The sequence below is a fragment of the Polypterus senegalus genome, chromosome 10, assembly GCF_016835505.1.
Source record: "Polypterus senegalus isolate Bchr_013 chromosome 10, ASM1683550v1, whole genome shotgun sequence".
NCBI classification, from domain to species: domain Eukaryota; kingdom Metazoa; phylum Chordata; class Cladistia; order Polypteriformes; family Polypteridae; genus Polypterus; species Polypterus senegalus.
The window spans coordinates 702,189-728,690 of NC_053163.1; the positions used below are offsets into that span (position 1 = coordinate 702,189).

At 45.8% G+C, this 26,502-nt stretch overlaps 1 protein-coding gene and 1 gene segment (V, D, J or C); both read left to right on the forward strand.

Moving 5' to 3' along the window:
* Positions 1–1,489: 1,489 nt before the first annotated feature.
* Positions 1,490–15,311, forward strand: LOC120536430. The segment is given in 11 exon segments: positions 1,490–1,780; positions 5,857–6,195; positions 6,649–6,927; positions 7,365–7,457; positions 7,611–7,940; positions 8,021–8,320; positions 8,395–8,757; positions 10,078–10,431; positions 11,487–11,556; positions 13,517–13,545; positions 14,110–15,311. Coding segments are annotated over 11 exon segments (2,223 nt in total).
* Positions 15,312–16,267: 956 nt separating this feature from the next.
* Positions 16,268–25,232, forward strand: LOC120536431 (myogenesis-regulating glycosidase-like). Of its 2 annotated transcripts, none has more exons than XM_039764772.1 (3): positions 16,268–16,347; positions 18,668–19,021; positions 21,023–25,232. In XM_039764772.1, exons 2-3 carry the CDS (start codon positions 18,780–18,782, stop codon positions 22,803–22,805), a joined length of 2,025 nt encoding a protein of 674 aa, XP_039620706.1. In that variant the 5' UTR covers positions 16,268–16,347; positions 18,668–18,779; the 3' UTR covers positions 22,806–25,232. The 2 variants fall into 2 exon arrangements, with proteins under 2 accessions (XP_039620706.1, XP_039620707.1); XM_039764773.1 differs by lacking the exon at positions 16,268–16,347 and adding an exon at positions 16,937–17,008.
* The last annotated feature ends 1,270 nt before the right edge of the window (positions 25,233–26,502 follow it).

Consider the following 26,502-nt stretch of genomic DNA (forward strand, 5'->3'; position numbering starts at 1 on the left):
TCTATTGTCTTGGCTAGCTGCACGGTGAATGATGCTATCGTGTTCTTGGGAAAAGTCCTGGCCGATGAATTACTCGGCAGTGTCACATAAAATCCATTTCTGACTTTAGACATTTTTTTTTTTTTCTTGGTTTCTCAACTCCTTATGTCTTTCACTTCTGAAGCTTTGACCCAACTGTTAAATTTCTTGTCCCAACCAAGCCATTTTGCCAACACATGCTTGTTTCTACCACGCCTGCCCGTGAGTGGTTAGAATTTTCTGGATGCGGTATACACCTGGTTAGCATCGGGGCTTTATTTTTTTGTAACTCTTCTGCATAAAATCTCTCTTTAATTTCATCACCTGGGTAACCTTAGTTTATAGACAGGTTTGATTCATTTTAAAAGAGTCAACGATAATAAATATCTCATCTATAAACCACTGCTCATAGCCTTTTCGAATACACTTTTTAATTTTGAAACGCGGACATGATCACCTATTTTCAAAGTGCACGGAGTAGATTTTCTTTGCCCGGTCCTACCATAGACTGTTTTCCAAACACTCGGGGCATTTTCAGGAGTCACATCTACAGGTCTTGTTTTAATCGTGGTGTGAAAACTGTGGTTATAACTCTGTAGAAAGTCTGACAGGACGTCTATATACCGAAAAGTATTGGCATATGTAAAATATTTCCACATTTTGGACTTTAAGGTTCTATTGAACCGTTCTACTATGCTGGCCTTTACATCGCTGTTTGTGACAAAATGTACAATATTGTTCTGTCTTAGAAGGTTTTGCACCAATGTGTTATGAAATTCTTTGCCTTGGTCTGTCTGTAGCTTCTTAGGAACTCGGCCCTGTCTAAAGATCAAACTAAAACCCCGAGAAACTTCTTTCCCTGTCTTGGCCTTTAATGGCACAGCCCAAGCATATTTTGAGAGCACATCGATACACGTGATGATAAATTTATGACCATCATTGAATTTTGAGTAATAAGACATCTCTACCAAATCTGCTTGCCACTGGTCATCAATCGTTGAAACAATGGTTCTGTTTCTCTTGAACCTGAGCCGTACTGGTTTGTGCACACTGTAGGTATATTGGCTATTCATCCATTCCGATATGTTTTTTCGCTTAACATTTTTCCGACGACTTGATGCATTTCTCAACAAGCTGTTAACACCACCAAAACTGCCAGGCTCCTTGGGTGTGTCATAGATTCTCTAAAGGTTTCTTGTACGTCCTCTCGCCGGGGTCTGTCAGTCACACTCTCTGTACTCTCTGTACACACACCGGGCGCTGCACGCAGATAGGAGCAGGATGTCTGCTCGGCCCCATTGATGACTTACCTTTTATGACACCTTACAGACTCCCAAAGGTCCGTCTCGGATCACAAAGATGATCAGCCACAGTTTTAGCATCAAGGCTAAGATCGCCCGACCATTTTTTCCTTACGCACGATTGAGAAAAGGTCCGATGCCGGTCAAACAGCACACCAGACAACAGGCAGAGATCAGAGCGTGGGGGGAAATGCCAATTAACCAGGTGGCATACGGTGGGTAACGGAAATGCCGGGGGGCGGGACATACACCTGTCAAAATCTGATGATGTATAATAGTGACGCCTTATACTACTGTCCTGCGCCGCTCTACTCCGTCGGACCTCCATCCTGGTCTGCTGGCCAGAGCCCACTTCCCAAATACTGTAGGCGGATATTTGAACGAAACCGAAACCACAGCTCCAGTCCGGCGGAGTATGGAGATGGTGGGTCTGCTGCTCCTGGTCGCGCTGTTCACCCCAGGTGAGTTTAACGGACCGAGTCGGTCGGAACAGCCCGCGAAGTGCTCCGCTCAGAGCGCCCGTTAACGGGGTGACTTCACACTTTGTGTATGTGAACTTTGAGTGTCGCCTTTAACTGGGTCCTCCAGAGTGACTGCCGCGTTAAACGACGTCCATTCTGTCGCTCTCCGGTCCATCGCTCACACCCGGTACCGTCAGCGAGTCCCGCCCGCTCCAGTTTCTCCACTTTCACCGAAGCGCCCCGGCGCCAGAGCAGCGCTCGCCGGCCCGCCAGAGGAGACCAAACATGGTGAAGTTATGCGGCTGACAGGAAAGGAGGAGCTGACCAGCGGACCCTCTGTAGTCGCTGTGATCTGGGAGACCTCCAGTCGTTAAAACGCTCAGTTCCGCGCTCAGTTTAACGGCACTTTAACGGGGCTGAAGCAGCAGGAGACGTGTATTGCTGTCCCGTTTCCAGGGCAAGGTGACAGTCCCAGTGGCACGTGTGACCCACACGCCACATGTTAGCTTCCACTGCCACTCGTTCGCAGTGCGCTGTTTATGTGCACGGCCATTTATTAACACGACCGTGGCACGCATCAAACCTATGGAGGAATATTTCTGACAAAATTAAATAAATAAATAAATAGATGCGCAAATAAATAAAAATACTGTGAAATGTGAGCATAAATAAATAAATGTGTCACGAAATGAGAGCATAAATAAATAAATGTGTCATGAAATATGTTTTTTATTTATTTATTTATTTAATTTTGTCCGTAACATTCCTCCAAACGATCATGAAATAGGACTTGAAATAAAACTGTCACTTTCACTAGTCAAAGTTGAGAGGGTGGACTCTAACACACCCTCTAGTTACTGATTGGTGAATCGATAGCACCAGAATTAATTAGAAAAATACTACTGCTGATGAAATGGGTTTTGACGAAGATATTACGTACTTCAGAGAGGAAGATTTATAGGAAGAAATTGCAATGTTGTTACAATGTTTGCCACTGATCAGACTTGTAAAGTTGTTTGAAACAGTAGCTGCGAATATGCACCTGACTTTATACTCGTAAAACAAGAGTCAAATACTCAGATCAAAATATGTCAAAGTTCCAAAACTAATACAGCCGTATATCAAACTGGCTCATTCGCCTTGTGATCGTCTTCTCCGATACACCATATTGATCTGTAATCTGTCGTACTTTTAAACCGCATAACATAAGGTGTTCTATTGACTCAGCTGGAATGTCAAAGGATGGTCGTCCAGAGCAGGGAACTGCGTCACCTGAACTGGAGTGTAGTGGAGTCCGTTCCACCAGTTCTTCTATATTTTCAATAATAGTTTCATCTACATCGGAGTCTAAAAGGGCCGCCAACATTGCAATTTCTTCCTATAAATCTTCAATTCTGTCTTTGAAGTACGTGATATCTTCGGCAGAATCCATTTCATCAGCATTAGTAAGCATTTTTCTAATTAATTCTTGTGCTATCGATTAACCTATCAGTAACTAGAGGCTGTGTTAGAGTCCACCCTCTCAACTTTGACGAGTGAAAGTGACAGTTTATTTCAAGTCGTATTTCATTGTAGTTTGGAGGAATGTTACGGACAAAAATAAATAAATAAATAAATAAATAAAAAAGCAACAAAAATATATTTCGTGACACATTTATTTATTTATCCTCTCATTTCATGACACATGTATTTATTTTTGCTCACATTATTTGCGCATTTATTTATTTAATTTTGTCCGAAATTTTCCTCCATATCAAACGGCATTTCCCCGCTAAACCTCATCAATAATTTGAAAGCGAATCATTTTACAAATTCCTGGTGAGTTTTACACCCGCACGCTAATCCGAATCACTGACAAATTTCTAAAAGCAGATGGAAAGAACAGAAATAATTAGAACAGCGCGCCTGATCGTCAGTGGCAGGGGGGGACAAGGTTGGCATTTGTCCCAGGGCGCAGCATCAGGAGGCGCCAAATTGATGTTACGACGACATTTTAGAATGTTTTCAATTCTATGTTTGCATATTTGAAATTTGTCCGGGTACATGTTTTCCATTCTTGAATGCACTAAAAAGTAAATAATAAAAAAAAACATTCGCACACTCAGTCCGTCACTCCGTCAGTATGAGGAGATCTTTTTCCTGTTTTTTGTCTTTCTGATTTCGAAGCACGTATTAGTTCTTTATACCCAACAGACAATAATTTAACTCCTCCACTACTCTGACATGCTTGACTCCCACCCAGAAACATTTGTGACAAGAGGTGGCGCGACTGACATGTGGCATTAGGGTATCCTTGTCTGTCTAAGATGTTGCAAACACCATTTCTGTGTGCCAAGTGATTTGTGTTTATGTGTTTGATAGAAAATTGATTGGCTGTGGTGACGTATTCTAGTAGATGGCTGCCAAAGTCTAGACGTTTTCCATCATATTTTCGTACGAATAAATTGTAAGTAATGCAATTTTTATAAATATATAATTATTTTGCTTTATATTTTGCTATATACTTTCTTTAAAATCCTTTTTAAATGCAGAAAATGATTTTTTTCTTACAAAAACTAAATGACGGCTTTAGATTTTAAAGAACACGAGGCGGCGTCATCATCGTTATCAGAGTTGGTCTTCAGATTTTACTGACTGTTGGAACCTCCATCGCCAGTCGTGAAAGATCTTTCAGTAAATTTAAACTTATCTTGTCCTACCTGAGATCATCCGTGAAACAGGAAAGACTGCCAGCCTTGGCTTTGCTGAGTGTGGAGCGGGGGGTGACCGACAGCTGGCATTTGATGAGCTAATCGATAAATTTGCAGCAGCAAAGGCGAGGAGAAATTAATAATTCCATTGAAAGCATTACACATCAAACTATTTGTTTTTCTTTATTCTAACTTCATCCATCCATCCATTTCCTAACCCGTTGAATCCGAATACAGGGTCACGGGGGTCTGCTGGAGCCAATCCCAGCCAACACAGGAACCAATCCTGGGCAGGGTGCCAACCCACCGCAGGACACACACAAACACACCCACACCCACTGGCCAATTTAGAATCGCCAATCCACCTGACCTGCATGTCTTTGGATTGTGGGAGGAAACCGGAGCGCCCGGAGGAAACCCACGCAGACACGGGGAGAACATGCAAACTCCACGCAGGGAGGACCCGGGAAGCGAACCACTGCGCCACCGTTATCAGGTTATTATATTATTATATCCAATGCAATGTTTACGTTTTTGCAATGTTATATTTGAATAATATTTTATAATAATTATATTTTCGAACTAACATTGTTGTCTTAATTATTTTACTTCGTTCTGTCTTTATAAATTTATCGAAACCTTGAAAATATATAAGTGCTTTAAAAAATGAAAATATTAAAAAATTTAAAACTATTTAAAATAAAAATATGATTTTTTTTCTTAAAATACTATTATTTTAAATACATTTTAAAAAAAATAATTTCCCTTCCCCATTGCATTTTGGCAAACAGAGGGAGCACGAAATCTTCAGTTGTCGCCGGGTGCTGAAAGCCCTAACTATACCTCTGCTGATCGTGGCAGGATGGCATTCTGTCTCAGTTTCTAATCAGCAGAACAGCGCGGTGCCACGGCTCTCATTGCCCTTCCTTCTCCAATCTAAGCACTAAGCTCAGCGTTTCTCAACCTCTAAGTATTTACGACCCGAGTGTTCATAACAGTTTTAATTGCCCCCAACATTTTTTTTGAAATGTAGATGTGTATTTTATTCTACCTACTTAACTTTTATTGCCATTTATCTCACTCTATATCTATTGTTCTAATATCAGAATGTAGTTTAAGTTCATTTGTTTTGGTTTCAACAGATTTTTTTTTTTTCATATTTTTGATTCGTTTTTTTTTTTTTACGCCCCCCTTTTTGTTAGTTTGCACCCCCCTAGGGGGGCCCGCCCCACAGGTTGAGAACCACTGACTTGGCTGCTTTCTGTGTGCCATTTGCATGTGTCCCCCGAGTCTACCTGACAAGTCACTTCCAGATGAGCCGTGACATGTGACATGGCTGCTCCTCTTCTCATCTGTCTGTCTGTCTGTCTGTCTGTCTCCCTGCAGGCTCAGATGGCATCCCGAGGGCCTACACATCACAATCAACTGTTGTCGGTGTGAGGAATGAAGCCAGCATCCTGCAGTGCCTGTTCTCGGTCACTCCGGGACCCATTGACCCCAACAGTGTGGGTGTCACCTGGTATCAGTATGGCTTCCCAGTGGCCATGTTTCAGAATGGAGTGGCCTTGGAGAGACAGGACGCCTATCTGTCTGAAAGTGACATCGGGCAAGGAAACGCATCCCTGCTGCTGAAGCCCACCGCCAAGAGAGATGAAGGACAGTATGACTGTGAAATCGCCCACGGAGGGAAGAAACATCTGGTCAGTATGTCTCTGACCGTCAGAGGTGAGTGGGGCTAAGAGGGGGTCTGGAAAGGGGGACAGAAATGATGTAGAGAAGAGCTGCTTTATTAACAGCGCTGTGTCATTCTGCACCTGAGCCCCTGATCTGTCTGGGGGGTCACGTCTGACCCTCAGCTGTCCATGGGGTGAGTGCCCCCTTCTGTAAAGGAGATTTCAGGTTAGTAATCAGCTACTGGGTTATGCCAACTTACAAGATGTAAAACTCACCTGTAACAAACACCTTTACCTAAACCCATCCTCTGGTAATGCCAGGCCCTGTTGACTGGACGGTCTCATGGCGCGTCACTTTACCTCTAAAGGTGTGGCTCCCTTTTGGATTTCTCGTGTATTCTAACACGTGGCACATGTACAGCGCTGAGCGGTCAGTCCTGTCCCTGAGCGTTACACCACACCACCCACTGCCATTAACACAAACTTTACCGTCATGTCTCCGCAGTTCCCCCCGAAGTCGTCGTGTTTCCAGAGCGGGTTCAGCTGCGGACTGAGAACTCAGTGACCTGCGTGGCCAGGAGCTTCTATCCCAAGACCATCAGTTTCACTTGGATGAGAAACGGCCGTCCCGTCAAAGAAATGAACAGCACAGCACCTCGAATGAATCGGGACGGCACGTACAACTCGGAGAGCGTCTACCGCTTCACGGCCGGAAGTCGAGATGAGCTGAGCTGTGTGGTGGAGCACGAGGCCCTGGAGCAGCCGCTCAGGAGATTCATCACCTGTGAGTAGACGAGCTTGTGGACTGCAAACCTAAATTACAGAAGTGCTTCGAGGAGACCTGTGACCCACATGTGGTCAGCGTCATGTCCTACGTGGCCTGGCCTGCTCCCTTCTGGTAGGGTGGCTCATTATAATGAAAGCTGGCAGACGGCTCCTTCACATGGCGCTCATCTCATTTTCGACGTTTTTAGAACGTTTTTCATGTGCGTCATTTAACTCTTTTACTGCCGATGTCACCACTGTGCCGTTCTGACATTTTGTTCACTGTCATTTGGTGAGGTTTTGTGATGGCTGTCGCCATGTTGTTGCCCGTTGCTGGTCACATGTCATCTATTTAGCACTTCACAGGTGTAATGAGCGATTCTCCAAAATGGTGGACTGTATGATGGCATTTTGTGCTGACCTGCTTTCTCTTCTATCATCTCTAAAAACCTTCAGATTTGGGGTGGACCATTGCAGAGATGATAACTGTCATCATTCCAGTGCTCGTCGTCTTCATCGTTCTTCTCCTTGTATGTTGGTGGTCCTCAGGTGAGAGCTTCTCCTTCTTCTTTGTTTTCTGCTTCTCCGTAATTGTGTACAAGTGGCGGCTATGGTGGGCCCTCACATGGCTCGGGTCAGTCACACTTTTAAGGTCTCCAGCTCAGGTTCATATTCAATGCTCTCTCTGTCCTCATGTTTCAGTGCTCCTGTCACCTCTTGTCCCATCAAAACTAAATAAAGTCGAGGGGGAGCAAGCAGAGGTTCACTGCACCCTCAAAAGCTGGACACTCAAACTGGTCACTCTGCAATGGTTTCTGAATGGCCAGAAGATCTCATTGGACCAAAAGGGCCCCCCAGCTTACACCCTGAAGGGGGGCACAGAAGAGAAAGGCAATTGTCTGAAGAAGACCACCACCTTGAAGTTCATGGCAAGTAGAAAAGACCACGCGGAGGCCAAGCTTAGGTGTCGGGCCACACACCGGCTCACCAGGAGGAGTGTGGAGTGCTCAGTCACGTTGGGACAGGTGTACGGTAAGTGGAGGTCCATGCATGTGTGCCAGGATGTGTCAATGCCAGCCATTGACTGGCATCTCTTTTCTTCTGCTCTCCAGCTCGCCCTCAGCTCTCAGATATCGAGAACATTTCTGGAGACTCGGACGCCGATGTGAAGCTCCAGATTACAGCTGAGGAGTTCCACCCTCGAGACATCAGCTTCACATGGACCCTGGGAGAAGAGATAGTGACCACCGAAACACTTGAGATAATAGACAACCCCGATGGGACATTCAGCACTAGTAGCGTCTGCTCAGTCCCGCTGTCTCGGGTTCAGACGGCCGGATTCACGATCTCGGTAGAAGTCGATCACATTTCACAGGGAAAGCTACTGAGGACGGCCACCAGCGACACCCCAGGTAACACCAGTGAGCTCAGAAGTTCAAAGTTCAAAGTGCTCACTGTCACTGATTTACCTGTCAACTCCTTTCAGGTATCGATGGGCGCCCCCTGCTGTCTGACATTCAGGTGCTCAGGTTTACAAAGCTGAATGAGCCCTGCACACTGAACTGCACCATCTCCAGGTTCATCCCCAGTGCTGTCACGGTCACCTGGCTGAGAGCTAAAGCGGAGGGTGGACAGCAGCCTGTCACTGCAGGGTCACCTCATTGGACAGCCACAGTGAACACACCCACCCCTGAGAAGAGGAATAACGTCTATGAGGTGACCTCTGAGGTCCAGTTTACACCTAAACAGCTGTCTGAGTTTGAGGAGATGACCTACATCTGCAGGGTGGGACACGTGACCCTCATGGGGCAGCTCACTGAGAAGATGGCTGAAAAGCTGGAGTTAGAAGGTGAGACTAGTTATCCCGATGTCGGTGTCTTTGATTTTATTTGCACTGTTATTTTTATACAGGAGTGTCCGAACTACCTGTGCACCTGAGCTGAATGTGCCAATGAATGTGACAAAGCAGTTATATTGGGGTAAAAGAAAAGGCGTCAGTGCGGGCCTGAAGGGGGCGCTGATATACCGCATTCTATTAGCACAAGGGAAGCCCACTGCAGTGTGTTTGACGTGGACCACTCGGGCCATTGGAACACAAATGACATGAAAATGACACGCATGTTAATGGACGTCCCAGTTGAAGTTTGAATTCTGTTAAGAGTGACATGATGGACGACTGGTGACTTCGGCGGCCCCTCTTTGTGAGTTTGTGTGGTCGACCACTTCACGACTCAGCTGCTGCTGCTGCTTCCCCTTCACAAAAAGCGCATTTAAAGATCCAGTAGAGCAGAAATGTCACTTACTGACTTATGGCCTCCTATGACAGTGACACGTTTAATTTCACCTCATGTTTGTCATGGTGCTTGGTTTGATGTCCCTGTTAACACCTGACCTCAATAATATGGAGGGTATCCACGTACATTTGGCCAAATGGTGCCTTTTATTCACTTGAAAGCTGCGTCTTATCTAAATAATGCGATGTTACACAGCACACAAATGTAAATATTATGAGCTGTGCCCAGTAGGGGGCACCACCGAGCCCCTAAACCCTCAGACACAACTACATGGCACATTCCTGGGTTCAAACACAAGACACCTTCACAGACCTCCAGATCCACAATAAAATGCTTTCTTGTCTCCTTCCACATCTCCCTTGTTGTCTCATCCGCTCTCCTCCCGACTCTGACTGCTCCATAGGAGGAGACTCGATCTTTTATGCTGGACCTGGAAGTCTTAGAAACGCTGCCAGGTCATGTGGAAGGCCTTCAAAGAAGGATTACGTGTACCTGGCAGCTCCTTCAGGTGGCCCACAGGATCCTCGACAGGGCTGTCCCATGGGACTGGAATTCCCAACGTGCCCCCTGTGGTATGATGCCACCATGTGTACTGGTCCATAGACTTCTTCTGTTCTTCTGAGCAGTTGTCCTATCCTGGTAAGGAACCAGCGCCCATCTCAGCTGGCATGCCATTCCATTTTCAGCCTTCCATTACGACCCCCTAACATTCATCCCAGTCGGGTCGTCAGCCAGTCTCTGTTCTTCTGTTATGGCCTCCCTCCAGGGCAAGAGACCATCATGCATTCCCAGATGTCTAATGTAGGGACCGAGCACAGGCCAGGAGTGTCCCCCTCAAACTCATTCCAGGTGTCCGCCTTCTTCTTTCATTGCAGGCTGTCACAAAATGCCCAGGGCGCCAGAGTTAAAGATCCACTTTGTGGAGCTGAGCCAGCCATGCATCCTGAGCTGCACCATCACGGACTTCTACCCCAAGGAGATCAAGGTGACCTGGCTGAGAAGGGACAAGGAGAAGACTCAATGGGAAGCTGGGACACCACAGTGGAAAGCCACCACTGCCCATTATGGCCCGTCAATGAGAAAGAACACCTTTGATTTGGTGACTCAGGTGAAATTCACCCCCATGCAGCTTTCTGAGCTCGATGACATGGAGTTCATCTGCAGAGTGGAGCACTTGGCCCTTAAGGGGAAGTATTTGGAGATAAGCTCTGCAAAGGTTTATATACCAGGTGAGCGGGTCACTTAAAAGAGGCAGTCAGGGAGATGACCTGGGGTGACCCTCAAAATGGGGACAGCATGCGGAGTGGGGACAGGGACAGATTCTGATTTGGACCTCCTTCAAGTCTTACTCACATCTGATGAGGATGTGTTTGAGAGAAGGAAGATGTCAGCAAACCTAAGAAGGGGCCAGTGGTCACTAATGAGGTGACACGTTTGAGTGTCAGGTCTTAAATTCCAGTTTCATGTTCTCCTCCAGTTGCCCCCGAACATGCATTCAGACCCTCCAACATCTTTGTATTGCAGAGTGACAGACAGGAGGTCACCACTGCCTTGAATGTAGTGGTGAAACCTCATGAGGGGCTTAGAGTCACCCTGGGTGGTGACATGTTTTTTGACTCCCACAGGCTCAAGGTCCTTGGACAGGCCTGGAGTCCCCTGGAGGTCATCAATCTTTACAGTTAATTCTGTTAATCCCCACACTTCTGTCCAGCAGTCCATCTTCTAGGCCATCTTTTTCATTGGTGAGTGTGTGATGATGAGGTTTATGTCACTGTCATCGGACCTAAGATAGGAGCAAGCCCTGGGTGGGACCCCAGTTGACAGCCTTTCACAGACCCACCTACACCCACAATCAGTCACACGGGGCGAGGCACAAAGCACAATGACCCTGCTGGGAGCTGAACTCGGGTCACTCCACTAAAGCCTTCATCACTCTTCACCCTCCAGAGGGGTCATTTTTTACATAAATGTTGAGGGATAAAAATGTGTCACCAAACGTCACTCTATTGAGATCTAGAAATGCTGAAACAAATAAAGAAACCTGCGCCGAGACATCAGGGTGTTGTAAATCAGTGACTTCCACCTGAAATGGCTCCTTTCAAAAGTCATTTAATTGCAAATGAGGGGCCGGTGAAACGGTCACTTGTTCCTGCGTCCCATCAGAGCCCAGCGGCACACGTGAGTAGGAAACCTGAGCAGGAGGCTTAATGCTTCAATGAGCGACTCGTGACTTTGTGACCGCCCGCCGCTTCTCAGACTCACTGATTTGCTCCTTCTCTTTCAGGTTGGCTCCTGGCCCAGCAAGCAAAGACATTTGGAACGACAGCTGGATATCTGGACAATAACGAAAAGGGGTAAAGCATGTGATGATCCGGGCCTGGGGGGTACCCTGGTTACTCGTCTCTCTTTCTCAGGCTAAGGGGTGACAGATGTTGAGGTGTTGGGGACCTCGGGGCCCTTAAGGTTCACCCTGCACTTCCACAGGTTTGGTGACCTCTTGCAGGCCATCTGTAGTTCACATCCCAAACCCCTAAGGTGACACCTCCACCTGAACCTCAAGAAGATAAAAATCAAGAGCAAATAAAAATGAAGGGATTGATCTTATTTATTAAAGATAAAGAATAAAGGCAAAAATATACAGCAAGTAATAAAAGAAATCATCTTGTAAAAGAGTCGGCAGTGAAGACACCGATGAGACCTCCGTGTCACCCTTACATTCTGTTTACATCAGGAGTTTCTGCTTCGGGTTGTTCAGATCCTCCTCCTCCTCCTCAGGAATGTCTGGCCCCCCGGACCCTCACGTCTTGTGAAATGAACCCGTTCTTTTGATGTCTGACAGTCCATAGCACGTAATTAAAATACGCAATTCTTGACATTTGTAACATTTTCTAATTTCAAATTCTATGTCCACCTCCATTTGTCGTAATCTTCACACTTATTAACTATTTAGCGCTTCGTTAGAAGTAAACAGTCGGTGCGTAAGCGTCACAGCTCACAGTTCAGCTTCTTGCACTGCGTTGAAAGTCGCCATCCTGATTATCAGAGATGGCATCGAGACCCGAGAACGCTGAGAGTGCCAGCTCAGTAATCGACTTCTCGGTGCCAGGCCTCGTATTCCGACTATGGCTTTGTTTCGGGATGGGCGAGATTTTGATCTTTGTTTGTTTCGTGATGTCCTTTTCTGCTCTAGATCTTTAATAAAGAACAATACATAACTCTCTGCCTTTTCCCTCCTAAGGCTTTAGATTCTGTAATTCAACTCGTCAACAGCAAAACACAAAACTTAACTGTCGTGAGAAATCTGAGATCAAAAGTTCAAAGCCATAAACAAACTGGGAACTGGGAAAAAAACCCTGGCCCACAATAACGAGAATGATAAGCTTAAGGAGTTTTATGAAAATATTAACGAAAATAAGAAAAGGTGAATAGGAGGTGAAGCGGCTTTGTCTGAAAGGTAAGCCCAAGTGCATTCAAAGCCAAAGGACAAAGTCCAACAAACACTCGCGCCAGTCCAGAATGAGGGGACGAGGACAGAAGAGGAAACGAACCCCACAACCTGCTTCATCTGGCCTGAACAGGGTTAGGGTGGTCCGCCAGCCGCAGCATTAGGGGTCTCAAAATGAACTGTGCAAGGCACAAAACAGAAAGGACAAAAAAAAAAAAAAAAACTGATGGATAATTACTTTGTAATTCAATAAATCAACACTCATATTAAAAAAAAATAGAAATGAAAAGAAAACCAAAACACGTCTGATAACTTCAACCACCACAAACAACATTACGGGCTCTAAACAAACTGGAAACAGCGAGATGAGATTAAAAGGCCGGTTACTCCACCAAGTGTCCCTGCGCCTTATGTCTGCCTTATGTGTGGATGTCTGACATTTTGATGTGATGCTCTTTTCATAATTTGCTGATTTTGAATTCTATTCTTGTATTATTTTATTATTATTCTCTTCCAGTTGTTTCTCCCCTATTTAAGATGGTGGCACAGTAGCTTCCGTATCCAAATTTGTGGGTGTTTTATTCTTTTTTGGGTATTGTCAGCTCAGACTCCTGCTCTAAAGTCTTCATCTCTCTCTCATCTTTGGTCTTTTCCTTCATTTTTTTGTAAATCGCGTCCATCATATTGAGATCTCAAATACAAATTCCACAGGTCTCATTTTAATTGAACTCGTATCGTCATTAAAAGCTGTAAAGAGTCTTCACTGGCGCCCTCACCCGCCTGTTGACAGGCTTGGAGTTTATTTTGTAGGCTATGTCAGCTTTTCTGCTTTGGTGTAGAAGGTCTGACTCCTCTTCTCCTCTTCACAGGTTCACCTCCAAACTCTACTTCGGGCCTGGTAAGTATGACTGCCTCCTCCTCTTCCTCATCACTAATGGTCAGGTGGGGATTGGGGTCTCTGTACAGATTCATTTCAAAGTGACATCAGCAGGGGGTTGGTGGGGGGCTCACCTCCATGAGCTCTAGAACATTCTGCAGGCTGTCCACCTTCTCTTATCTGTGACCCTCTCAGATGTTTGTCATTCTTCTGCTGCTTTACAAAAGCCAACGCACCTCAGTGTCAGTTCCTCATTTACGAGACTCCGCTCTATAAGTCTATAAGCCGTGAAGTCCTCAGTGACTGACTGCTATGTGCCACTCGTCACTCTTGACTCAGACGCATCTGAAAGTCACCCACTAGACACACAAACATTAAAATGACATTTTCCTTCCTGAGTGCCACTCACGCCCACATCCACTGGTCATCCTCTAATAATGTGGATGAGAAGTAAGTAAGTAAGTGACCACACAGCAACGTGGCCTGGTGCCCGCTGGCACAGAGAGAAGATAATCACTCTGGCACTCCCAGGGACGTCATCCTGCACGTCTTTATCGTCATTTGCATTGTGCTCTTCTCTTTCAGAAAGACACCAGAGTGCCTAGTGGTCCTCAGCAGCCGGACTAAGCAAATCAGGACGAGGCTCCAAGTGGACGGCCGCATGACATGACGTGAAAATGCCAAGGAGAATGATGGCACCTTAAAGACCTCACTCACCTGGAGCAGGCTGGACCATCAGAGTCATGGACTGTGACCCCTAATACACTGAGCACTGAGTGTGGCTTTGCAGGACCACTCAGTTGGTTTCAATTATTTTCTTTTCCTCCCAGACTGAACTTGAAATGCAATTTTAAAAGTTTTCTAATTCAAGATTTTCAAAATGAACAGAGAGCTGAGGCTTCTCACTGGAGCGTCCACAACAAGCTGGACTAGTTAAAAAGTAGGATATCACTTTGAAAAGAAACGGAGAGAGAAGATGACGGAGCAGTCGGAAAGACTCGGGCTGCAAAGTAAAGAGATTTAGGAAGAAAAGGCCTGGGTGTGCCAAAGTCTTAGGGGACGTGTCCCATCATGGCATCTGTGACAAACTCTGTGTGACTGGTGACCTCAAGAACACACCTTGGACCGGCCAGGTGAGACCCCACAATGGCACAACTCACAGACACCTACGGGCAAATCAACAAAAACAACTTCTACCTGAAACACATTTGGAAAAAAAAAAACATCTAACGCATCTTAACATTTTGACATCAGGCCAGTAAAGGAGAAGAAGAACGGAGACGAGACGCTCCACTCACCCCTTGACTGGCTTCATGACAATCGCATTCCATGAAATATCAAATTATCTTCAGAACTCTGCCACTGATTGTTAAGGATGTTCATTCCAACCCTCCAGATGACCCTTTGTCTTGTCCAGGCGTCTCCTCCTCTGCTGGTCTTCTCACTCATTATTTGACTCCAAGGCTCGCTTATCCTTCCTCACACACCAAATGGTCTTCTTCAATCTCCTCTCTTCTTTTTAAATGGACTCCCATCATTTATTCTCCTTTCTTATTTGACTCTTCTGTCCCCATTGGACTGATGTTCACTTAACTCCTCTGCTGTCCCTCTGCTACAAGGACATTTTTTATTTTGTTCTGCTTGTTCTTCCTATTGTGTGGATTGTGGATTTATATTTTATTGTATTTCTCATTCTTTACATGCTGAATTGCAGTGCCTTTGACGTATTGTGTGAGGTGCCTTTTAAATAAAAACGGAGTGACCGTTGAGTTATTCTGTCAGCGCCAGTGGTCCCCTGGTTATAGTTCTGTTTTTATCTCGTCATTGTCATTTCAAGATGATCTGAGAAGTCTTTGAACGTTTTTCATTTTTCTAATGGAGGAGAAGTTCTATCGTTTTAAAATGGCCACATGTGCGCCGTTCTTGCTGTCGCTCCGATTGCCTGGCTTGGCCCATTTCAGTGTCCCAGTGGTGATCACTAAGCCTTTGACTTTTTTATTGTTAGGACACCATCGGGACAATAAAGCTTTTTATTAATGCACTTTGGCATTTAAATTATGTGTAAGCAGATAAATAATGGCATCATAATATAAATAAACATGCAAATCAATCAAATAAAAGACAGAAAAAGTATAAAAAAAAGTATCAACAGAAAAAAGCACATATTCAAACTGACAATTATAGCAATGAAAGAGAGTGAATAAATGAATGAATGAAGACACAGATGTCCAGCTCCAAGTATACGGTACGGCACACAAACGGCCCCACTCCCGATGCCCGTTCTTTCCCATCCACGTCCGGCTGACCTTCCTCACTCACAAACTTAAACTTGTGTTACTAAGCTGAGAGCGCACGTGCTTTCTACTTCATACCCTCTGGCCGTAGAAAGCATCTTAAAGACTTTCGGGTAAAACGAGTATCTCTTAAGGCGATGCTGACGTGTGCGCGACACCCTCGCTTCGAAAACTCCACGTCCTCGCCCGGCCAACAGCCCGCTCAAGCAGCACGAATGCGGCCAGTTTTTCAAGCTGGACCGGTGCGTGTTAGTCTGAGCCGATTATTAGACAAACCGCTGCCGGCAAGTCCAGCCTACGACTGCTTATTAAGTCGGGTAGTCACGCCCTCGCGGCCTTTCGATTGGGAGTAAATTTACATACCGCGCCCATTCCCTCCTACTCCCCGCCCCATCTCCGCCCTTCAGAGTAATGTCCCGCCCCTCAACGCGGAGGTTTCAGAAGTTGCTGCCGCCGCCGTTGCTGTGGAGGCTCGTGAATGAGTGCGTGTGGCTGAGGCTCCTCGTTCTGTAATGAGCAGTGACAACAGGTAAGAGAATGTCCTTTAAAATAGCGACTTCGCTCTCCAGTGTACTTTCGCTACGGTTTTTATAGTCAGAACAATCTAAAACAGCGCGGTCAGGTACTGAAAGTTGACTGGAAATATGAAGGGCACCTTCTTGTGCAACCTCTTATCATTGTATGGTCCACACTTTAATTCAACTCGAATTTATTTATGTAATAATTTCACGCGTGACGTTTCCTTTTACCTGATCGCTCGTTGATTTTTTTAAATTAGTTTTCTGTTTTTTTTTTTTTTGTTTTGTTTAATCTAATAGGCATGGGATGAAATGACTGCCGCTCTGAGTTTTCGAGTTACAGTGGCGCAGTGTTTAATGTTACAGCAGCCCAAATTCTGTGCCCTGCGTTCAAATCTCACTCCTGGTTGCTGCCATTGTCAGTTTTGCATGTCCACCCCAATTCTACGGGGGTTTTCTCCAGAATATTATGAGGGGCTGATGAGTTTCTTTCCATATGCACATGTACTTCAGATACTGGATGAAGCCTTGGCACCCTGAATTGGAGTTGGTGACTTTCAGTTCAAGCTGACTGTTAAGTGCGCATTTTACAAGGAAATTCTCACCTGCAATTCTGACTTCCTCGGAATGGAATGGTAACTTGGGTTGAGTTGTCAGCTGAGAAACTGAACCGTAAGGAGAGGATTTAAGTTATAATTTGGAACCATAAATATCGCACTGAATGCTGATTGTAATAAAAGCCTGATGAAGACATTCACCAATGTTCTCCTTTAGGTCCGCCTTACAATGAACTTGCAGCTGCTCCTCCAGTCCACAAATCACATGACTGCAACTCAATCTGCAGTGCTTACAGAAAATCCTTTGAAATTGTCACTTCTTTTGTTTTGTTTTTAGCTTGATTTACACATTTGGCCTTACAGCAGTCAATATATATATATATATATATATATATAAATATTAAAAATCAATAAAAAATCAAAAGGTACAATAATAGGCTTGGAGAAGTGAGCTGTGGCCTGATCTAAATAGCTGGAGTTTAATAATTAACTAATCAATACTTGGAGTCATGTTTTCCTTTAATGACAGCCACCATTTGGAGTTCCCTCTACCAGCTCTGCCCACGGTCATACAGTATGTGGGCACCCACCCTGCATCTTTGGGGGTTAGGATTTGGTGTCGTGACCCCACGCTGCCTACCTTTAGGACATAAGTCATTTCACGTAGACAAACCCGGTGGAGATGAACCTTCTTGTGTCTCTGTTCAGCTCAGCTCATTATTGTTAAAACCAGCCAAGCCTTTATGCCACCTTGGGATGGCGATTGATGACCAGCGGTCCTTCACTGACCATAGTGCTGCGGTCTCTCGGCCCTGTAGATTCACTCTGTAGACCCCTATCTGATGGAGGTCCTGGCCCAGGCTTTGGTCTCGTCACATGTGGGCCATTACAACTGGCATGTGTCACCAAGTCACTGCAGATGATTGACAACACAGTGGCACATGTGGTGGTCTTCTAGCCAAGGTGGCCGTCAAATTCCTGATGTCTCCCTACAGAGTAGTCAATGGGTCAGAACCTACTGACGTGGAGACACTTGGGAGCTCCTGTGCTCCTTGTTGCCCACTCAGGTCTGCTGATGACCTGCCACCTCTGTGTGGCATGAAGTTTCAATTCAGACTCTCTTCATGTGGAGCTCCAAGATGGTGGGCCGGATTGTCCCCCCACCACCCCCTTTCTAAATGCTGACTCCCCCAAAGTGTCTGAGAAGCGTTTGAAGGATCTCCTGTCTGGTGAATTTCAGACTAAGTGATGTCAGATGTTAGGTTTTGTATTTTGAATCTGAGTTCTTCACGTGTGATGATTAATTTTGCTCCTAAACTGTTTTCTCGATTATGTTGACCTCTTTTGTAAATCGGTTTGGAGTCTGATAATCAAATTATGTAAATGTCTAAAATGTGGAAACTGTGTGACTGCTGCCCACTGTCTGAGGTCAGCCCACCCACCACACTTCTGGGTGTCAGTCCCACGAGGAGCAGAGTGAGCCGTAGACGTTCAGGCTGAGATTCACGGTGGGCTCAAGTCAACGATGTTATTTTCTACATTCATTCACTTAAATCTCCACAGTCGCGGGCTGCAGATGATCTCAGGTCACCGTTCAGCATTAGTATTAGGTGGGCTTACTTGCAGGCAGAGGTTCAAAGGTCAAGCAGGTGACCATGGAAACGAAGCTCGACAGGAGACCACGCAGGGTCTCTGTCAGCCTCCTTGTCGGCAGTGGTCTTCTGGAGTGCATGAAGAGCCTCTTGGACTGAATGGCTTCTTCTTTCTTTTTCAGGTCCTTTTGTTGAGTGGCAGATGAAGAAAGTCACCGTCTGTATTGTGAATTTTCCACCGAGTCAGAGTCGCAGACAACACAGCGTCAGCAGCCCGTTTCTTCACCGGGCACCATGAGTCACTCGAGCCGCAGGGCCACCAAGGCCACCAAGAGCAAGTACTACAAGATGCGGCTGTTGATAGGAATGTGCTTGATGGGCCTGCTGCTGTTCATCGCGGTCATCGTGGCCTGGAGTGAGTATGGCGCGTCTCTACGCCGGGTGGAAGTAATCAAGATGGAGCTGCTGGAGCTGACGCGGAGTGGCTTTCGCATCAGGAATGAGACGGGCGCCTTCGTCTTCCGTATGATCTTCAGGTGGGTTTCTGAACATCTCCATGTTAGACTTGGGATGAGGACGGCGTCATTCACAGTGCCTTTAATTTAGTAAGGACAGAATGAACATCACACCATTGTAGGCCAGGTCATTAAAATATATGAATCTATGGCATTAATGCTGAGGTCTCCTGTTGTCCTTGGCTTAGCTGTCAGTCCATATTCAACATGCAGTCTACTCCCATTTAGCTTCCTTCCAGACGTTCAACCTGCTAATCTTCATTTAACACCCCTAATTCAAAAATAGACCCTCAGTCCGAATCCTGATGGTTTTTGTGTGTCGAGTCAACTCTGTCTTCACCTACACACCACACACCATGTGCCACGTGTTGTCCGAGGTTCAGGAAAAGTTCATGTTGATGGGTCTGTGCTGCTCTTTTACTTTCCATCATATATTAGATACAGTTTGGAGCAAAGTATTGATATCATGAAAAGTGATCAGGTTTGAGTTTTCAGTGAAAAACACATTTTGAAATCCCCAGAAGATTTCTGGAAAGACATCTGCCAGTGCTGAAAGTATCGTCACACCATGGAGATAACTCAGAATGTTGTGAACTTGAGACGTGGCGTAAGCATCCAGCTTTGTCTTCATGTTTAAATCTGAATAATCCACACAAAATGCCTTGTGAAGACGGACTAATGGCGAGGCCCGAGGTGACACCAAAGGTTCTTATATGCCAGCCGTAAACAGTCTGCCGACTTCTTGTCTTATCACTTCCTGTTTCTGGGGTGACATCCTGTACTTCTTGGGAGCTCATCAAGGTTTGCTTGAATGCCAACGGTTCTGTTTCAAGCTTTCAAAGTTCAATTTTTAAAGCTATGAGATGAGGACCCACAACTACAGAGACATCTGAAATTTTAAAGAGAGGCTCAGACTTGAAACCTTTCTTAAGAGCCTTCTGTTATGTGCTTGACGCTCAGCATATGTCGCCAGTGTTCTTTGTACTTTTTCCTCTTATAGAATTGTTTGTCACTTTCGATGATCAATGAACAGGATACTTACACTCGACTCTAAACTCTGGACATGCACGTCCCGTATCGTGGAGATTAAGCCTCATCAGACCATAAGATGAAGGTTCAGGCCTCAGCAGTTACACGAAGACCCTGGTCTCATGCATTTCCCTGCCTCTGTCGTTCCACAATTCTGTATCCAACATGACTCTGCTTTTCCTCCTCTTCTTCTTCTTGTTATGATCTTCCTCATCTCGTTATTGGCCTCTGCAAGTTGCTTGATGCTCAGCAGATGTCACTGGCCTTTATTTTCTTTCTGCCCTGTCACTTCATTTCCCTAAAACATTGTCATTAGAAACCCACGCGTGCAGGTCAGTTTGAAAAGGTTGCCACCACCTCTAATTTTTCGCAGTGCCAGTACCTATCAGGTCATAAGTTGTCTGTCAAAACTCAAGTCCTAGTAGCTCGTAGTAATTGTGTGACAGATGGCATTTCATTTGTAGGTTACTGATTTTCAGGACTTTGAGGGTATAATATGCCTGTAAACCCAGAGAGATGGCCTTTTCTAGCCATTCTCTATGACGTTATCATTTTCACTCGACCCCTGGTAAATCGAGACCCCAACAGTGACATGTCCTGATGTACAGGAATGGGGTGAAGCGTTGGCCTCACTTTGTATGGATATTCTGTGTTATTTTTAATGTATCCCCCCACTGACCTCTAATACTCCTCAGGGGCTACATAAGCTACAGGTGGGTGGGTCATGGGCAGTGCCCACCCAGAAGGGCTGTCTGCCCACCTCATTTTTAGCATATTGTCACCTATAGTTGCCTTCCTTACATATTCAGATGCCCACCTCAGGATGTTGTCACCCGCTGACCACTGAGATATTTTAGGTCGTGTCACACACTCATTCTGTTTAAGCCCTGAAATGTGAATCTTCTTTTTCACTGATCTGGTTTTCATTGTTATTTATCTTTATTGTTCGTGGTTTCTGTGTGTTACCTTGTAGTTTCTTGTGTCGATTTTCAGGACGGGATTACTGGATCTCGAGTCGTGTACCAAAGAGAACGACGTGCTGAACTGCACCCGCACACTTCCCGGGACCGTGAACTTCTCCCTCCGCGTTGAAAAGCCTCGGGAGTCGATGATTTGCTACCACCTCTTCTGGAGGAAATCGATCGTCAGGCACACCATTGAGCATCGCATGTCCTACAGCTTCTCGTTCTTATATGGCGGAGCAGAGAACAACAGCCAGCACTGGCCCGTCTTGGTATCAGGGGTGCAGGCCCCAAGGGCCTTTGTGACGGCGGACCTCTCCGCCGGGCAGCCCGGCTTTGGCAGTGTCCTGCAGAGGTACTGGCTCTCCTCCAATGGGACGGCAGTCAAGATCAGCGAGTCAGTTCCCTTCCACTTCGGTTGGAATGCGAGCGAGCAGCAGCTCTACTTCCAAGCTCGGTATCACGACACGCCTTACAAGCCGCCCCCCGGTCAGCAGCCTTTCCCTCACCTAAGATATCACGTGTGTGTCGGTTCAGACATCACCTCCATCCACAAGCACATGGTGAGGAGTTACTTCGGCAAACCCACCAAGGTCCCCGACAGCAACGTCTTCAGTTACCCCCTCTGGTCCACGTCTGCATTTGCCAAATCCAACGTCACCATGGATGCGCTGAAGAATCACGTCAATGATATCAAGTCAAAGAATTTCAATTGCAGTCACCTCGTGCTGCACGATGGCTACACCCTTTATTATGGTGACTTTGACCCGGACCCTGCCAGGTTCCCAAAGGTTTCCGAGGAGTTCAAAACGTTGAAGGACGACGGCTTCCCCATTTCCCTGTGGGTTCATCCCTTCATCAACTACAACTCTTCCAAGTTTGCCGATGGAGTGGAGAGAGGCCTGTTTGTGCGAGAATCCACAGGAAAGCTTCCTGCTCTCGTGCGCTGGAGGAATGGCATTGGCGCCCTGGTGGACTTTACTAACACACATGCCAGAGATTGGTATGCATCCTTGCTAAGAAACCTGACCACTGAAGCCAAAGTGACGTCCTTTAATTTTGTGGCCGGAGAAGCCAGTTATCTCCCATTAACCTTCAACACCAGCGTCCGGATTGAAGACCCAAACACCTTCACCCAGCGCTTTGCCGAGTTGGCTTTCCCTTTTTCGGACCGGGCCGAGTTACAGGTTGGCTACCACACTCAGAACATCTCCTGCTTCTTCCGCATTCTCGACAGGACTTCCAACTGGGGTTACGGTCTAGGCCTCAAGTCTGTCATCCCCTTGGTCCTCACCCTAGGCATTCTGGGATACCCGTTTGTCCAGATCGGCACAATTGGGGGGAATGTGCCTCAGAGTCTAACAGACAGGCGACCTGATCGGGAACTTTACATTCGATGGCTGGAGCTCGCGGCCTTCATGCCCGCAATGGAGTTCTCTGTGGCCCCCTGGGAGTACGATGACAACGTTGTTAAAATTGCCAAGAAGTTCACAGCTCTTCACCTGGCACTTGTGGCTCCCATGGTCCTGGAGCTTGCCAATGAGGTTCTCTTTACTGGCGACCCTATCATTCGGCCCCTGTGGTGGATCGCGCCCGATGAGCCACCAGCCTACAAGGTCAGCTCCCAGTTCCTAATCGGAGAAGATTTTATGGTTGCCCCCATTCTAGAACCGGGGAAGAGGGAGCGGGACATTTACCTTCCTTCTGGAAAATGGCGCAGTAACAGGGATCATATCTATAGCAGGACCCCAAGGCTGATGACCGACTATGAGGTGGAATTAGACGAGGTGGCCTATTTTACTAGGGTGACCTAAAATTTCATGAACTGAAGTCAGACCATCGTGAGGGAAATAAGTTGGCACAGCCCCTGGTGAGTCCACATTTTTGTGTCATTGGTGGTCTTTCTTATAGTGAATGCAAAATGGCTTTGACATCTCTCACTGGGCACTCTGGGGTCACATCCCTTGGACATGTCACCAAGAAACAAAGCGTGTCACATGTGTGGTTTTCTTCAAATGTGGTGGACATTCCTAAAGGTTTGACTGTTTGTGTTCTGCTCATCATTTGACCTGCTGCTACTCAGGACCCATGGAGAACTGGTGCCAATCAGGCAGACTGGTGCCCCTGGGATTGCACCCGTCCTCCTCCATACATCTCATGTGTCCAGGATGAAGGGCAGAAGGTGGAAGTAGGACACTGACGGTCAGCTGGGATGACTGAATCCACCCTAACCTTGGTGGGCGTCCTTTCACAGTAATGTCCTGTAGGATCTGAGTCAGCTGTGAAAGCTACGTGTGGTATGGAGAGAACTGGAGCAGACATGCAGTGAAGCCCAGTTACCAAGAGGACTGTGGCCATGTGGTCTCCCCTGTTGAGGTCCCACATTTGCTCTTTCTGTGAGTTTATGGATTATTTGTTATCCCTCAAGAACATGAATACCTGACACATTAATAAAAGCAAAATGGTTCCAACTGGCTTGTGGTTAAAAACTGAAAACTGGCATGGGTGTAAATTGAAAAACCGCCAGTCTGGTGAATGTTAGAGAGAGTCCATAGAGTCCCTTGTGAAAAATCCTTTTGTTTTCAGACCTGCGTAATCTGCTTACCCGATTTTTAAATTGAAGTGCGTTAATCAAGACTTGATCGCTAGGAAAGGTGAAGACGTCAAGTACCAAAGGCAGGGGATAAGCATTTGGACACTCGGCCTACTTGGAGTCAAGAAGAGATGGAGCGTCCAATCATTGGATTGTGTTTGTGTATAATAATCGACACCAGACATCATAAAGGTTTGGGGCAGCCACCTGTAGAATATCGCTGGCTGCCAACGGTTTAGATAAGAACAGAGCTGTTCACAAGACTGAGTCCAAAAGAGAACTAATTACAGTAAGTAGAAGCAAGATGGCGGCTTTAACGGGCCATAGAGGAAGTGATGTCATCAAAGGGGCCGGAACAGGACATGATGTTGTCGGGACCAGAAATGACATCATCAAATTGGTGGGACCGGAAGTGACATCATCAAAGGGGTGGGACTGCGTGGGATTTCTCTGAAAGGGTCTGCAAGGAACTGAGAAAGACAGTCAGTGCACCCCACCACCCCCTGGTCTGATGTGGTATTACATTTACTCAAGTCCTTTAGCTGCCTCCTACTCGCACGTGTGTGACAATGTTTAAAGAAATCTGGTCATTGCTGTCTGCTTTGAGGTCCCCATGTGCTGTTTCTGCAGTTTCTGTCAGTTTTATCAATCAAAACAAGTCACGTTGTAACACATCATCAGCTCATTCACTGGGGGCTTTGCTACCTTCTGCTTGTTATGGGTGGCTGCAGCCATTTTGTTTCTACCAATGACATCCAGCGCTACTCACTCAGGGGATTGAATGAGAAGGGTCCAGCTGCAGACCTCCACAATTCAGCGGCCCCACTGGACAGCCAGTCGGACTGTAGGTTGTTGTTGTTACTCGGGGGTCATCACTCACTGACGTAGAATACAACGCGACACACTCGACGATGAAGCGGAGCTCAGGTGGCCTGCAGCTGGAGTCTGTTGGATGAACGCTGACACGGCAACTTTCAGCCTTGCATTGTTCCTATTTAAGATGGAGGTGCAGCTTTATTCGCGTGTTGGATTTGGTCAAAACGATCCAACTAGTTGGTATTTGTTAGGGCTGACGGTTTTAATAGCAGCTTAGGATTCAATGCCAAATATCAGGTGATTATTATTATTATTATTATTATTATTATTATTATTATTATTATTATTATTATTATTTGCAGCAACAGACCAGGCGGTTTATAAAAGCTGGTGTTAAGAGTTTGTAAGTGACGAACTTTGGGTTTGAATTCAAATTCTCTGCACACCTTATAATTCAGCTTAACGTTGTCAATTCACATACCTTGCAAGTCTTTGGACAGCAGAAGAAATGGACGCAGACACAGGGAGAACATGCAAACTTCATGCAGGGAAGACGCGAACCCAGGTCTCCTTACTGCGAGGCAGCATCAGTACCACTGCACCACCGCACCGGCCATTAGGGGTTTATGTTGTCGCGACATGCTCAACGACTCGGCAACGCACAGAAGCAATTAAAAGGCTAATAAAATGTTAGGTTAAATCATTTAAACTGTTCAATTGAAGTCACCAGATGTTATGCTCAGACATCACGATGCACTGGTAAGACCACATCTGGAGAACTGAGTGCAGTTCTGGTCACCGCACCACCAGACGGACAGAGCAGCACTTGAAGCTGTGCAGAGGAGAGCGGCCAGGTGCATCATGGGACTTGAGGACATGTCCTACCGTGGCAGACTCAGAGAATTAAACCTGAGGAGATCTCATCCAGGTCTTCAAAATCCTCAAAGGCATTGATAAGGCGTTGGTAAAGCTACATCATTCATCTTAAGGGTGAATCGGTTGATCGAGGACATCGGTGGAAATTCAGGGGGATTTGTTAAAAAGTGAAGCCAGGAAGATCTTCATTACTAAAAGAGTTGTGGGACCGTGGAACAAACTACTGAGACATGGAGCTGAAGGAGAAACCTGGACAACCATTAAGAAGAATCAGGATGAGACATGGGGACAGCTTAGCTATGAGCTGAACACACGGGCCTGATGGACTGAATGGTCTCCTCTCGTTTGTCAGATTTCTGCAGTTCATATATTGGTTCGCCTTGTTTGGCGTTCATATCGCTTGTGGTCTTCACCTGCACAGACCACCGCCATCTTCTTGTTCTTGTTGTTCTTCCAGTTTTATGGCAGGCTGACGTCATTTCCTGGGTTGTGTTGCCACCAAACTTCTCTTTCTCTTCTTTTCCTGAACCTCTTTCTATACCCCGATCTTCTCAAAATCCATGACTCTTCCCTGTGTTCTTTAATAACATTGTAAATGATCTTAATAAAAGCCCATCTTCTGTGATCAAGTTGATTATTTCTCTTAAGTTATTGGATGATTTCCCCTTTTGATTGAGATTTTCAATTACATTTTGACGTTTACTCTTTTTACTAAGCAGCGTAAAGCTCTGTGATGTTTGTGGCCATTTCCATCCTCATGTGTTCCAGTGTAATACCAGTAAGTCCGCCACGGCCCGACCGCAGTTTATTTGTCATTGTCTGGTAACTCAACTTTATTGTGTCCTTGACTGTTGCTTTGAAGTGACAGAAGTGTCCCCCTTATTACTCTGCTGCCATGTTACTTGACACTCATTTAGCTTTAGTTAGTTTGTTATCACATTTTAAATTTCATTTTTATTTTCTAAAGGTAATTCTAAGTCTACTTTAGCTTTACTCAGCGCCCTTTGTGTCAAATTATCAGCAGTTTCACTTTCCAGTTTCTCTTTCTGTCTTGGAATCCTAATTCGTTTTAGTGACAGCTCATTCAGATCTAAATCACTCCATTTCTGTTGTACTTCAAGTCCTCGCCATTAGCTGATTTCCAAAGCACACAGAGATGATAACAAATCAGTTAAATCGGCTACTTCGGAATCTTTTTTTTCAATTATCCAGTCAAGAGCCAAATA